General features: G+C 39.0%; 1 protein-coding gene across 5 annotated transcripts in view; it reads left to right on the top strand.

The window, feature by feature from the left end:
* The window catches only part of CACNB2 (calcium voltage-gated channel auxiliary subunit beta 2), a 287947-nt gene extending 271885 nt beyond the window's left edge, over nucleotides 1-16062 (top strand). For all 5 annotated transcript variants that reach the window (XM_006159733.3, XM_006159732.3, XM_006159734.3 and 2 more), the window contains exons 10-13: nucleotides 9409-9560; nucleotides 11648-11743; nucleotides 13824-14009; nucleotides 14985-16062. In XM_006159733.3, coding sequence (XP_006159795.1) covers nucleotides 9409-9560; nucleotides 11648-11743; nucleotides 13824-14009; nucleotides 14985-15479 — 929 coding nt within the window. In that variant the 3' untranslated portion in view covers nucleotides 15480-16062. The remainder of the gene's footprint in view (nucleotides 1-9408; nucleotides 9561-11647; nucleotides 11744-13823; nucleotides 14010-14984) is intronic.
* The last annotated feature ends 17 nt before the right edge of the window (nucleotides 16063-16079 follow it).

Genomic DNA, 16079 nt, shown 5'->3' with positions numbered 1-16079 from the left:
CTCTCTCTCTCTCTCTCTCTCTCTCTCTCTCTGTCCCTCTCTGATCAAATTTAAAGGAATAAACAAAATTAAAATAAACAAAATAAAACAAAGTAATTCTTTAAACAAAATTTTCAGCCTAGGAATTTTGAAGTGAATACAAACATTTAGACCATAGCACCAAAAAGTGAATGAATAGTACATTAAAGATATAATTTGATAGGTAAAAATGTTCTTTATGCACAAGATTTTACAGAAGTTTCATTTCATAAACAACAGTATATGACATGTTGCCTCCAGAGTTCACTATGATAATGTACCATTGTATGAAGAGGGAAAAAAAAAACCTGAATATTTTCAGTCTTTACATACATTCTCACACTTTCGGGGTGGTATAGGACTTTCTTTGCATGTATGAATGGCTTCGTATTGGTTCATGAAAGTCCTTACCTTTTTTCTCGGTTGCAGTATTGGTTAAGATCCTAATTTAGGGCCGGCCCCATAGCCCAGTGGTGAAGTATGGTGTACTGAGAGTCTGATCCAATGTGACTGATCACAGTTTGACTCTCAGCCCTGGTGACTTGAAAAACAGGCTGGGCACATGTATGTCTACATGTATGTGTCCCAAATCCTGATAGGAAGGAGAACTGTGGAAAAAGGACTGCGGAGCGCCACATCCACCGAGGGGTGCTTTCTCTGACCACATCCCACTGAGGGGTGTGCACGCATGCATGCTCCTGTTTACTTGCTCTCTTAGCACATGTACCCTCTGGTAAGCAAAAAAGTTTATTTCAAAAATTGTAAAATATTTGTTAGCTAGTATTGCTATTTTCTAGACTTGGAGAATATAAATTAAAAACCTATCTTCTTATAAATCTTTGGTTTCATTTTTTTTTTTTTTTTTTTTTTTTTGAGAGGTTTTTGCTATAGGGCGCGTGCGCTAGCCAGACAGAGAGATAGAAAGCAAGAAATCACCCCCCAGAGGGGCATGGCCACACCGCAATCCCTTCTCCTCCATTCTCCTCTCGGGATCTTGGGCACGCATGTACACGCGCCGAGCGTGACTTTTAAGCCACCAGGTCTGGGACGCGAAATGCAGTTGACTACATGGGAGTCCAGCGACATAGCCATTATGCTAACTGCTGGTCCCAACTTTGGTTTAAATAAGAAAGACTTTGGTGGTATAAATATTTGCCAATTGCAAATCCCAATTTTTAAAAAAATAATGAAATTACATTACTGTTTTATCAAGTCATTCACTGTGGAGTTTTTAACTGACTAACTTTATACTGCCTTCAAATTATGGTTTGGTTTTATCACAAGCAATTTGCCAGGGCCAGGTCAATGTAGGTTTTTTTTAAAGGCCTTTGCATGTATGTATATGCAAATGTGTGGTTGTGGTACATAAGTATACCCATGTGACTGCAAACACTATGTACTGAAAGTGGGGAATAATGAGTAAATAAAACAGTACAGAGAGTGAGGCTAGATGCTGGCTGTGCCTATGGCAACAATTACAACTGATAGCAAGTTGGGAGTACATAAAGGCATTCAACTTTTTTTTTTCTTTTTCTTTAATTTTTTTTGGAGAGTTTTTTTGTTATAGGGTGCGTACACTCACCAGAAAGACAGAGAGAGACAGAGAGCGAGAAATCATCCCCCAGGGGAGATGGCCACACTGCAGCCCCTTCTCCTCCTTTCCTCTCGAGCTCTTAGGCACTCACAAACACGCACCGTGTGAGTTTTTTTGTTTTGTTTTGTTTTTTTAAATTTAATTTTCTTCCATACATTCAATCACATTATTATTTGTCTTACAAAATGGATATTTCAACAGGTGAACATTTCTCCCTAGTACTGTTGATAAAACTATGAAATATCTTCAACAGATAATACCACACCTCTGGGACGCAAACCACGGCCGAATACCTGGTAGTACAGCGACATAGCCATTATGCTAACAGCTGGTCCCAAGGCATTTAACTTTATATGTTAGCAACAGAGATGGTCAGATAAAAATGCTAACAGTTCGGTAAATTTTTTAGAAGAATTATTAGCTTAACTTTATTTATTTGTTCATTTATTTTTTTAATTTGAGTGTGAGAGAGAAAGCAAGCCACCAGGTCTGGGACTCAAACCGTGGCCAGCCACATGGGAGTGTCCAGTGCTTTAACCACCATGCCACCTGCTGGTCCCCAATTTGGTAAATATTTTAACTCAGCTGAGGAGCCAGCTTAGATAACATATTGATGGTTAGTCCTGTACTCTTCATGGTGGTAGAACTGTTCTGTATTTTGACGGTGGTGGATACATGAAGCTATATATGTAATAAAATTATAGAGCTACACAGAGCTAAATACACACACATACATAGATGAATCCAAGGAAAACTGGGGGACTGGAAATAATCGATAGACTGTAAGAATAATAATATACTAGTTGTGATATTGTCTAAGATGTTCCTATTGGGAAAAACTCAGTAACGAAAGGGGTGCAAGAACTCTGTTTTATTTCTTACAACTGCCTGTGAATCTACAGAAGTTTAAGTTAAAACGGTGTATGAGGAGGTACATCAGTAAGAGGTATTATTTAGAACCTCGTTTGGACAGTTTACCAGTTGCCTTTTATACCAAAGTTGTAAACTGCTGTGATATGATGCTTTAAGAGAAAATGAGGTTATACAAATAGTTCAGAATTACACTTTTAATTCATTAAGAACAACAACAACAACAAAAAAACCTTATTAATTGAGGCTGGCTCTGTGGCCTAGTGATTAAGGGATCTGGATCCCACATGGCAGACTGTACAGTTTAAATCCTGACCCTGGCAGCTTGAAAAACACACCAGGTTTATGTGTGCATGCCTGAAATCTTGAAAGGATGGAGCTGGGGGAGAAGGGATCACAGCGTGACCATGTTCCATTTTGGGGGTTGCTTTCTGTATCTTCCTCTCTGACTCTCTGGTGAGCACATGCACCTTCTAAGAAGTTAAAAACAATAAACTTTATTAGCTGTGTATAATAACCAATGGGCTTTTTTAAATAACAGGTTAATCACTTAAGTTAAACACCAGAATCTTCAGAACTGGAGGACAAAATTGAGAGAGCATGTAGTTCATTGGTTGCCCAGCTGTGGTCTGGACGTCAGTAACAACTAGCCTCATGGGGATTTGGGGGCATTAATTAGGTAGAGAAGAAACAATTACTCCACATTGCTATGCCAGCCCTACTACAGTAACGAATACACCCACAGGATTATTTCACTTTGTCTAAATATAGTTTAGTCGTCAAATTTATTCATAGTTTTGAAGATTTATTTAATGACATTTTCTACCATTGTAATTTTTGCTACATTAAAAAAATAAATAAATAAAAGCATTGGAGCCAGCAGGTGTTGTGGTTGGGGTACTGGACTCCCATGTGACCAACCGCAGTTTGAGCTCTGGACCATGCAGCCCTACAGTTTGTTTTCTCTCTCTCTCTCTCCTTCCCTCTCTCTCTTTCTCTCTCTTTCTAATGAGTGCACCAAATTTAAAATAATAATAATAATAATAATAATAAATACATCTTTAAAAAAGATAACTTCTCATTTGGCTCATTCTTTCATCACATTTTTTGAGTACCAATATGTATCAGACATGGTTGAAAGAAGAAAGTAGAATAATTTCATATTGTTCTCAGTTTTCAGCCAGTTTACTGTGTGTTGGAAAAGTTTTAATCATATCATTGAAAAGAGAGTGAGGTAAGCGTTAGTAGATAGGTTCAAAGCCATACCTGACTTTATTAGATGTTCACTATAGCCAGGCACTGTAAAAGTAGTTTTCTGTGTGGATTTATTTCATCCTCATTTTCATTTTACAGCTAATACTGAAACATCAGTGGGGAGGGGAGCAGACTGTGGCATAGTCGTAAAACTCAGTAGTCTGTACGTCTGACCTACATGAGAAGGTTCTGGGTTGGTATCTGGAGACCTCCCTAAGTCTGCTGGACATGCCCGTGCCCATGATCTAGGCTTACTAAGCCGGGGGGTGGGCTGTGGTCTAAGGGCTCTGTTGGAGGTGCTGTCTTTCTACCTCCGTGTGTGCATGTGTCTCTCTCATTCATGGAACAAATAACTTAAAGGAAAAAAAAAAAAAGAATACTTATGCTCTCAGAAATTCAGCATTACTCAAGAGTCACATAGCTCTGTGATGTGGTAATGTCTAGTTCTGCCTCAAGCCCTTTGTTGCCTTGCCGTGAGATGCCCTGAGAGCACCAAGCAGAACATCCTGAGCTTGGGAAAGGTGGCTACAGCAGGCTTTACAGGTTTTTTTCTTTTTAAGGCCAAAATTAAGAGTTTTGTGTTTAGTGATTATGACAGTGACATTTGTACTGCTATTAAGTAACCTCTGTTTTTACAGTACTGATTATAGAAACTTCCTTCTAAGCAATTAATTTCCCTGGTCTTGGAGAAAATTTTGATTGCTCCTAATTTTTTTCTATAGAAAGCATAGGAAAGAATGTTAGGACCAGCAGATGGCATAGTGGTTATGTCACTGGACTCCAATATGGCTGACTGCCATTCAAGTCACATACCCGGTGGCTTGAAAATCATGCCAGGCACGTGTGCATGTGTGCCCAAGATCCTGGGAGGAGAATGGAGAAGGGATTGCGGCATGTCCATCCCTCTTGGAGGGTGATTTCTCACTTTCCCTCTCACTGTCTCTTATCTCTCTCTGGCAAGCATATGCACCCTAAAACAAAAACCTTTTTTAAAAAAGAAAAAGAAATTTACTTGAGTATAAGAAATAGTGTGATGTAGGGAGAAAAATGAGGTTTGCCCCACCTTCACGATGCTGAGCTGTGTTCTTCTTTCACTAATAAAGACAAATCTAAAGGACTAAATTAACTTTCAGCCCACTTTTCAGTTTCAAAAATGAACATCAGGAAAGTATTTGACATTTATTTTTTAAAATAAATTCTGAGTATTTTATACTCTGTCCCAAAAAAAAAAGAAAAAGAAAAAAAGAATCCAGGTATGCATGTATTTCTTTTGAAACCATAACATTAAAGTTAAAAGTACTTTCATCAGATTTTATTTATTATCTCTTAAGGTTTTATTTACTATGTTGCGTTGGGATTCTGAAAGTTCACTTTAAAATAGTTTAACTGTCTCAGTATTTTCTTTAATTTAAAAAGTGTAAAGTAGGACTCTCAGCATTTCTTTGATTTTGATTTAAAGTTGAAACTGCTTTTCTTGAAATTAAAAAAATAAATGATAAAATATGGATAGGAAATCGCATATTGTACGCTGTGATGGTGTTCAGTGAGTGATTATAAAGTAAATGAAATTTAAAAAGAAAATTAAAAAATAAATATACATAAATAAAAAATATGTCAGAAAAGTGTAGGGACCAGCAATTGCTGTAATGGCTATGTCACTAGACTCCCATGTAGTCGACTGCGGTTCGAGTCCCAGGCTCTGTGGCTTAAACTCAAGCCGGGCACGTGTGTGTGTGTGCCCAAGATCCCAAGAGGAGAATGAGGAGAAGGGATTGTGGTATAGCCATCCCCCCCAGGGGGGGTTGGATTTCTCGCTTTCTGTCCCTCTGTCTGTGTCTTTCTGGCAAGTGCACATGCCCTGTAGCAAAAACCTCTCCCCCCAAAAAATAAAATAAAAATAACCTAAAGTAGGGACCAGCAGGTGCCATAGTGACTCTTCCATGTGGCCAACTGCAGTTTGTGTCCTGGGCCCTGGTGGCTTGAAATTCATGCTGGGTGCCTGTGTGTGTGCCTGCAAAATGCCAAGAGGAGAATTGGAGGAGGAGGGATTAAGGTGTGACCATCCCCCCGCGAGGATGATCTTTTGCTTTCTGTCTCTCTCTATCTCTATGGCAAGCACATATACCTTTAGCAAAAATTTCTCTCTAAAAAAAAAAAAAAGTGTAAAGTATTTGTTTATATAAGACAACTAGAAAGACATCAGTACATACTTGTGTATGTGTGTGTATATATATATATATATATATATATACTCACCTGTATGTAAATACACTGATATATTAACAGTAATGATTTATGATTTACAGATATAGCAGGACAATGACAATAACTACAAAAGGAATAAATTAATTACTCATTTCATTTTTTTTAGATTTTGCCATAGAGCTCATGTGCTCACTGGAGAGAGACAGACAGACAGACAGAGGGAAAGTGAGAAATCACCTCCTGAGGGGATGAGCACAGCTGGAATCCCTTCTCCTCCGTTCTTTTCACAGGATTGTAGACATGCATGCATATATGCACCCAATGTGATTTTCAAACTGCTGGGTCTAGGACTAGAACCGTGCAATCAGCCATGTGGAATCCATCAGCTTTAACCTCCATACCATCTACTGGTCCATGAAAACCCTCCTTAATGCTTAAAATAAATATTAATTTAGATTGGAAGCTGACTGCTGGGAGGTCAGTGGTCATGTAAAGAGTTATAGGGCCCAAAGAAGCACAAAGGTGGCGATTACAAAATTTAAAGATTAACATAGAGAAGAATTAGAGTAAATGACAGTACAGGAAATATTTTTAGAACATTATTATGACAGAAATTATGAAAATACCATTTTTATCTTTAAAACTATTATTTAATAAAATTCAAATGTACATGAAAGTGAAAAGATTTATAAGGAGCCCTGCATACTTGTCACTGTTTTAGTCATATTATAGTCTTCCCCCTTCTCTCTCCCTAACCACACCTAGATTATCTGGACTCCCAGATATCACGTTTTGTCAGGTTTATACATTTATACATTATAAATATATAAAATACTATTTGCTTGTAACAGATTACAATAAAGTTCATAAACTGGTTCACAGGTCTCCTAAATTTCTCTTAATCTGCTGATTTTTCACTTTTTTTAACCTTTGTAGTTTTTGTTCGTTTTGTTTTGTTTTGGAGAAGTTTTTGCTATAGGGCACGAGCGCTTGCCAGAAAGACAGAGAGAGACAGAGAGACAGAAAGCGAGAAATCACCCCCCAAGGGGGATGGTCACGCCGCAATCCCTTCTCCTCCATTCTCCTCTCGGGATCTTGGGCACGCACGCACACGCGCCCAGTGTGAGTTTAAGCCACTGGGTGTGGGACTCAAACTGCGGTTGACTACATGGGAGTTCAGTGACATAGTCATTACGCTAACTGCTGGTCCCAACCCTTGCAGTTTTTTGTTTGAAAAATCTAGCTCATTTATCCTGTAGAGTTTTAACAGGCTGATTTTTTTTTTTTTTGAGAGATTTTCACTGTAGGGCGTGTGCGCTCGCCAGACAGACAGAGAGAGACATAGAGACAGAAAGCGAGAAATCACCCCCCAGGGGGGCTGGTCACGCCGCAATTCCTTCTCCTCCATTCTCCTCTCGGGATCTTGGAAACGCACGCACACGCGCCCGGCGTGAGTTTTAAGTCACCGGGTCCGGGACACGAACCGCGGTCGACTACGTGGGAGTCCAGCGACATAGCCATTACGCTAACTGCCGGTTCCCAACAGGCTGAATTTTGAAAGCCATATTAGTTTTATAATTTAGGAAATTCTTTGTTCTCTGTATTTATAGTCTTATGAACGTGTAAATCAAGATACATGAATAGATTCACATTTGAAATATTTTTTTCCCTTTTAGCAAAACTATATCATGTGTGCTTTGTGACCAATTGCTATTTTCAAGCTACTATCCCAAGTACCGTGGGATCTGATTTAAGACATTCAAAGATGAGGACTCCAGTCACAACATACTGTAAAGCAAACACGGTGACTTGCCTTTTCTGGAATAATATACTAGTTAAAATTATCTCTGGAGCTCTTCTGCCATGAATCCAAATGCATAAGGGGAATTAAAACATATTCGTAGGTTCAGGTTTGCTGGACAAAAGGAGTCTCATAGAACTGACTCTCCATTATTGCAGTGGGGACTGCATGTTACAACTTATGCATTCTAGACCTATGCTATCAAGCACAGTAGCTTTTGGCTATTTAAATTATTAAAATTCAATTTGAAAAATTCAGCTGCTCAGTTATACTAGCTGCCTTTCAAGAGCTCAGTGGCTAGCAGCTACAATAGTAGGTAGCATAGAGAATATTTCTATCATCACAGAAATTCTGTCCAACAGAAGTGGACAGTCTTATTTTAGACTTTTTAGAGATAGTAGAACAGGAAATGAACTGAATGTAATTTTGTTGGAGATTAAATAGATTTTTAAATGTTTGGTAATAAGTTCTCTATAAATTTTATTGGTTGGTTTCTACAAGTGTTTCCTCTAATACTTAACAGTTCTTTTAAAACATGAATGTTGGAACCAGCATTTAGCGTAATGGCTATGTTGCTGGACTCCCACGTAGTTGACCGCGGTTTGCATCCCAGACCCGGTGGCTTAAAACTCACGCCGGGAAGCGCGTGTGCATGCGTGCCCAAGATCCCGAGAGGAGAATGGAGGAGACGGGATTGCAGCATGGCCATCCCCCCTGGGGGGTGATTTCTCACCTTCTATCTCTGTCTCTCTGTCTGATGAGTGCACGCTCCCTATAGCAAAAAGATTCAAAAAAACAAAACAAAAACCATGAATGTTGTAGGACTATTTTCCCTTGTTGGTGGAAAACATGAGAAATGTGTTTTTGGATAAGATTGTTATGAGCTCCCTTAATGTTTCTTCTGTTTTGTTTGTTTGTGTTTGTTTTGTTTTGTTTTTGAGAGGCTTTTGCTATAGGGCACGTGCGTTCACCAGAAAGAGAGAGAGAGAGAGACAGACAGACAGACAGACAGACAGAAAGTGAGAAATCATCCCCCAGGAGAGATGACCATGTGGCAGTCCCGTCTCCCCTACTCTTCTCTCAGGATCCTGGGCACGCATTGCACACGCACCTGGTGTGAGTTTAAGCCACCGAGTTCACGACTCAAACTGTGGTCGACTACATGGGAGTCCAGCGACATAGTCATTATGCCAACTGCTGGACCCAGCATTTCTTCTGTTTTATGTTGTATTCCAGCTTACTAATAAATGTATCTAATGGGCGACACAGAAACATAGGTAAGTCCATGCAGTGAAAAGAAAGCTGGTAATGGTTGCCAGGAATAAGCAGTCTTCAACACCTGAAAGATATTTCTTAAGATTTTTATTTTACAACATTCTAATGAAATGATTTCATAGAATGAACATTTTATAATACAAAAAAAATGAGTCAGAGATAGCAAAGAGAGAATATTCTTTAGTTGTAAATGTATAGCTTGCTGAGTAATTATTTTTATTCTAAAGGTGTTGTAGAGAAATAACCCTTTTGAAAGGATACCTTTTGTCACCTATAAACATAATGGCTGAACTACCTGCCTTCCTGTGGAAAAAATACTGTACAATTTTATATTAATTTAAACTGAACATACTGTACTTTATGTAACTGAACTGTTCTTAACCTTTTTCAGCGGAGGTTCAGAGTGAAATTGAAAGGATTTTTGAACTTGCAAGAACATTGCAATTGGTAGTCCTTGATGCGGACACTATTAATCACCCAGCTCAACTTAGTAAAACCTCTTTGGCCCCTATTATAGTATATGTAAAGATTTCTTCTCCCAAGGTAAGTAGAATTGCTATTATTTACTCTGTAATCACACTTGACTAAAATGTGTCTTAAGTTCTGCTTTCCCATAATAACAGGTTATATCTTTAAGATGGATGTAGAATTTGAAGAAATACACATTATAGTCAGGAATTCTTAAGATTAATGTAAGCAAAACATGGTTCGTTTCATGGTTTGAAACAGTGACTTATCAAGTGTGGTCTATGGATCTCTTTTGGGTTTTGAGATACTTTGAGAAAATCTAAACTTTTCTACAATAATACTAGTACATTACTCACCCTTTCCACTGTTTGCATTGGCTGATGCAAACATAGTGGTGGGTAAAACATTGGTGTCTAAGAATCAAGACCATGGTATCATATAGCACTAGTAGTTATATTCTTTCACCACCATGCTCTTAGAGTTAAATAAAAAGAAAAGCCAGTTTTACTTAAGAACGTCAAAATGAAATAATAAAATGGACTTTATTAAATTTTGAGTATTTGAAAAGTCTTTGTAGGCAAACATAAATTCTTCTGCTGTACAGCAAAATCAATTATCTCAAGTTCGAGCACTGGTATGATTCTTTCAGTTGTGAATGAAACTAGACACTTTTCATGGAATGTCATTTTTACCTCACAGAACAACAGACAGGCTATGCTTACTTAAACTTAGGTATTTGGCAGATATTGGAATAAAGTGAGCCTGTCAGTTCAAGGATAATAACTTACGAGCATTTGTTGCCAATGATAATACTGAAGATTTCAAACAAAAATTAGAATTTTGGAAAATCTGTATCCATCTCTGAGAGTTTGGCAACTCCCAATAGGGACTTTTCTGATGAGATCAATGATAATGTGAACTATCATGATGTTTTAATATTGCATAACAAAATATGTTAACATTCAGAAGACCTGAAGAACTTAGTGAGCCATATTTTCCAAATGATCAATGAATGATGTTACAAATGATGTTATAAATGATCCATCTGAATCTCAAGACAGACCAATGGAACTTAAGGTAATGGAGTAAGAAATGGTCATTGATATGATTTTAAATACCACGTGGCAACTGGTCTTGAAGGAACATGATAAGTTTTAGTGTAGTATCAAAGAAGAAGATCCACAGTTATCTGAAAAGACTATTGAATATTTCTCCTTTTCTCAACTACTTATCTATAGGAGGTTGGATTTTCTTCCTATATTTCAACCAACACAATACATGGTAGTATACTATAGATGTAGATGAGAGTTAAGCTGTCTTCTAGGAAGCCAGGCATTACACAAATTTGCAAAAACTATAGTTATTTTAATAAAGATAAGTAATTTATGTTAACATTAACAGACTTACTTTCTAGGTGAATTACTATGCTTTTTATTTCTTGTCTTAATTTCTAATATGGAAAGTATTAGATGTATTCATATAAATGAGAGTTCTTGGGCCTTATCAATAATTTTTTAAGAGGTTTTTGCCATAGGGCACATGTGCTTGCCAGAGGGACAGAGACAGTGGAGGGAAAGTAAGAAACCACCCTGGAGGGAGATGGCCATTCAGCAGTCTCTTCTCCATTCTCCTCCTGGGATCTTGGGCACACATGTGCCCAGCGTGATTTTCAAGCCTCTCAGTCCAGGACTAGAACCACACCACCTGCCAGCCCCTCTCATGGTTAAAAAAAAAATTGAGGGGGGGGCAGCAGATGGCATAGTGGTTACATTGCTGGGCTCCCACATGGCTGACCACAATTTGAGTCCTGGACCTAGCAGCTTGTTTTCTCATTTTTTCCCTCTTCCTCTCTGTCTCTTTCTGGTCAAATAAATAAATAAATATTAAAAAGGTCATGATACAAATTGAGCCTAGAAAAGACTCAGAATAACCTGTATGTTAGTCCTCAAAGCTTGCAGCTTAGATGTATGAAGTCTTGTTAATTTTGCATAAGTCTTATGCATTGTATTTTATACCCAGTTTATTATAAGCCAATTGTGCTGTTTATAAAAAAAAAATAAGACCCATATAAAAAGCCTCTTTACTCCTGAGAAAGGAGCAAACAGTGTACCGTGTAGTTTACCTGAGTACAGATATTTGTTAAGAATTCATATCTTTTACAGGTTTTACAAAGGTTAATAAAGTCTCGAGGGAAATCTCAAGCTAAACACCTCAATGTCCAGATGGTAGCAGCTGATAAACTGGCTCAGTGTCCTCCGGTAAGTTATCTCTATACACAGTATCATCTATTTGAAGAGATCAGATGAGACTATATTTTAAAAAAGGCACATTTTTGGGAACCAGCAGTTAGCATAATGGCTATGTCGCTGGACTCCCACGTAGTCGACTGCAGTTCGCCTCCCAGACCCAGTGGCTTAAAACTCACACCGGGCGCGTGTGCATACGTGCCCAAGATCCCGAGAGGAGAATGGAGGAGAAGGGATTGCGGCGTGACCATTCCCCCAGGGGGGTAATTTCTCGCTTTCTGTCTCTATGTTTCTCTCTGTCTGTCTGGCGAGCGCATGAGCCCTATAGCGAAAATCTCTCTCTCAAAAAAAAAAAAAAAAAAAAGGCACATTTTTAAAAAGTTAAACACTTGTCAGAGATGGGAACCGTCATCACTGAAAGTGGTTCCAGAGGTTTGAACTGTCCTGCCTCCTTCCATGATCACAGAACTTTTGAGCACATGATAATCCAGATATCATGAGTATCTTTTATAAAACCTACTCTACTTTGTTAAAATCTAACACAAGATTTTGAGTTCAGTTTTGGTTTGTAAGATTGATCTTGGGGTTTGTGTATTATTCATTTTTGATCATAAGGAGCAAGTTGCCTACTCTTAATGACAGCAATTAATGTAAGACCAGGTAAGAAATAAATTTGTAAATGACAAGTAGCTCAGATAATTTTTTTTAAAAAGTGATGAATTTCTTCTGGGCAGGGTGGGCAGGCACCACCAACAGGGTCTTCATTCAGTGATCCATCCCATTGGCCTGATGATAGGCATATACGCGTGGCATGCTCAGGATTCCCTTGTGCACTCCTACTCTGTGCCTTACATACTGTGCCTTGGGGACACAAATCTCATCTCAGTTCTGTTATTTTCCCTTTCTTAAGTACAATTATTTCAGAAACTGTGAGTTAAGATTATATCAATTATGACTGCTTGAAGTATGTTAAAATTTATGATCAACACTTCAGAAAATCTTTTGAAAAGTAGGCTTTTTCTTCCTTCTCTAATAAACTACAGTGCAATTGGGACCATGTCAAATCATCAGTGATTCCAGCTGCTTCTGCTAAGTTTCATGTCCTAATCTTGTCTCATTAATTTCTAAATTAAGCTTTTCAATGTCTCTGTGTCAAGAATAGGTTGCTTCATGTACTATACAGATTTTTCTTTCTTTTTTTTTTTTTTGGAGAGATTTTCACTGTAGGGCGCGTGCACTCGCCAGATAGACAGAGAGAGACATAGAGACAGAAAGCGAGAAATCACCCCCCAGGGGGGATGGTCATGCCACAATCCCTTCTCCTCCATTCTCCTCTCGGGATCTTGGGCACGTACGCACACGCGCCCGGCTTGAGTTTTAAGCCACCGGGTCCGGGACACGAACCACGGTCGACTACGTGGGAGTCCAGCGACATAGCCATTACGCTAACTGCTGGTTCCCTCTTTCTTTTGTTTTTTAAATGTCTTTTCTACCATTGTATCAATGCTGTTTTCCCCCACTATTCATAGGCAACATTTCTGGTCCAGCTCCATGGCTTGGTGGTTAAAGCAGCTTGATCACACATGGCTGACCACACAGTTCAAATCCTAGCCCTGGCTTGTAAAACATGCCAGGTGCTTTGTGCATGCATGGCCCAAATCCCAACAAGGTGTAGAAATGCAGAAGGGAATGAGAATGACCCTGCTCCATAGAGAGGTGCTTTCTCTCTCCCCCTCTCTGTTTGTTGAGTACATGCATTCTCTGGAAAGTTAATAATTTTTTATTTCCTGTACTGTCATGCCCTTAACAGCCGTTATGACACCTGTTCACTTTCTGATCATTGTTCCTGGTTGAGCATTTGGACTTCTGAACAATGATCTGAGGGTGGACACTTACAATTTGACTAAACAGGATGTTCAACAACAGAAAAGGAAAAGGTAGGAGCATATAAAGAAGAATAAATACAACAGTGGTATAGTTCATGAACCCCTTTTACTCTCCCTCTTTTATGAGGTTGGAGGAGGGGACGAGATCTCTGCTAGGCCTGGGTTGGCATATTTAAGTGTCCTGTCTAAAATGTTCACCTCTGCAGGAGCTGTTTGATGTGATCTTGGATGAGAATCAACTTGAAGATGCTTGCGAGCACCTAGCTGACTACTTGGAGGCCTACTGGAAGGCCACGCATCCTCCCAGCAGCAATCTTCCCAACCCTCTCCTTAGTCGTACTTTAGCTACTTCAACCCTGCCTATCAGCCCCACTCTAGCCTCTAATTCACAGGTGAGAGCACTTCTTTTCCACAGTCTTCACAGTGAAATTGGGCCTAACTAAGGTGACACTGAGATCCAAGCCCTAATAGCCAATGTAGTGTTTGTCTCAGTATATTAACTCTACCTAAACTGTGACCAACAGTATGATTCATTTAAGCAAATTCGGTGTGAGCTGTATAAGGAAAGCACTGTAACCATAATATACTATGAACATATAGAGACTAAAACTCACTAACTACATGTTCTTTAAAACAGGGCTGGAAGAATTTTCTACACTGTCAGCAGCAGGCTGTTGTTACATGCTAATGAGATTCAAATACTGACTCCACCTCTTACCTGGTATAGGATGATAGCCTTGGACAAGTTGCTTAACCACTCAGTTGCCTCAAGAATAAGAATAAGAAAGGCAACCTGTCTCATGTGGTTGTTATAATTAATGATCTCCTGTCCTTTTTCATAAGATTACTTGATCTCACGGTTGCATTATTGAGTGTGTGTGAAAGTTCTAGAACAGTGCTTGTCCTATATTAAGTGTCATGTAAGTGATATTTTCAATTATTTTGAATGGTTTTCTTACTCCTAATATTGAGCCAAAGCTATTAATAGCATGCTAATGATTTTTAATCTTTTCACATATACTCAAGCAGAGGTAGTTAAGTGTACACCCATGTCTAAAAAAAAAATCTCAGGGACCTGTATCTGTCTTTAAGCCCCAAGAAAACATATAAAAGAACACTTGGTCCTTCATCTACTAACTTAAAACAAAGGTTGCCATGTACTCTGTTCTAGGCATTTACAAATTAACCTAAAGTACTATTTCATATAGTAAATCTTAAATGCCACTGGACATTATTAAAGAAATTAAGTAGTCTCATTTCAGCATTTTAGATACTCAACAAAGGACCAGAATGAATTACTCTGTGACATGTTAGTTTTTTATGTACTGACTGTGGCTAACGCCTGTGTGCACTCCCTTCACTGCCAGGGTTCTCAAGGTGACCAGAGGACTGATCGCTCTGCTCCTGCCCGTTCTGCTTCCCAACCTGAAGAAGAACCTAGTGTGGAACCAGTCAAGAAATCCCAGCATCGCTCTTCCTCCTCAGCCCCACACCACAACCATCGCAGTGGGACAAGTAGAGGCCTCTCCAGGCAAGAGACGTTTGACTCAGAAACCCAAGAGAGTCGAGACTCTGCCTATGTGGAGCCAAAGGAAGAGTATTCCCATGAACATATAGACCACTACACTTCACACCGTGAGCATAACCACCGAGATGAGCCCCATGGGAGCAGTGACCACAGACACAGGGAGTCTCGGCACCGTTCCAGGGACGCAGACCGAGAGCAGGACCACAACGAGTGCAACAAACAACGGAGCCGTCACAAATCCAAGGATCGCTACTGTGACAAAGATGGAGAAGTAATATCCAAAAAACGGAATGAGGCTGGGGAGTGGAACAGGGATGTTTACATCCGCCAATGACTTTTGCCTCTTTTTGTTTTTTTTCCAAGTCTTGTCTAATAGCACCCTCAAAATCTTTGAGGGGTCTACATTGCAATCATATGTGATCTGTCTTGTATATTTTGTATTGCTGTTGCTTGAATAGCAATAGCATGAAATAGAGTATTAATATACTTTTTTTTTTTCTTTTGTAAGTGCTATATAAATTTGCCTGGTACAGCTGCAGTCCTCCAGTTGTATACTGGACTCTTCAAAAAACTGTTTTGGGTAGCTGCCACTTGAACAAACTCTGTTGCCATCCAGGTGATGTTAATGTTTTCAGAAATGTAGTTGATGGATCCAGCAAGCCAGAATCAGCACAGATAAAAAGTGGGATTCCTTGTGTCTCTAGATTTTTAATATGCAGGCACCTGATTTGCATATCCATTCATTCATGGACCACTGTTTCTTGCTTGTACCTCTGGCTGACTAAATTTGGGGACAGATTCAGTCTTGCCTTACGCAAAGGGGGTCATAAAGTTAGAATCTATTTTCTATGTACTAGTACTGTGTACTGTATAGACAGTTTGTAAATGTTATTTCTGCAAACACCTTCTTATTATTATATAATATATTATATAT

The sequence above is a fragment of the Tupaia chinensis genome, unplaced genomic scaffold (assembly GCF_000334495.1).
Source record: "Tupaia chinensis unplaced genomic scaffold, TupChi_1.0 Scaffold000647_1, whole genome shotgun sequence".
Lineage (NCBI taxonomy): Eukaryota > Metazoa > Chordata > Mammalia > Scandentia > Tupaiidae > Tupaia > Tupaia belangeri.
The sequence above is the reverse complement of the archived record's forward strand: the minus strand, read 5'-3'. Positions and strand labels throughout refer to the sequence as shown.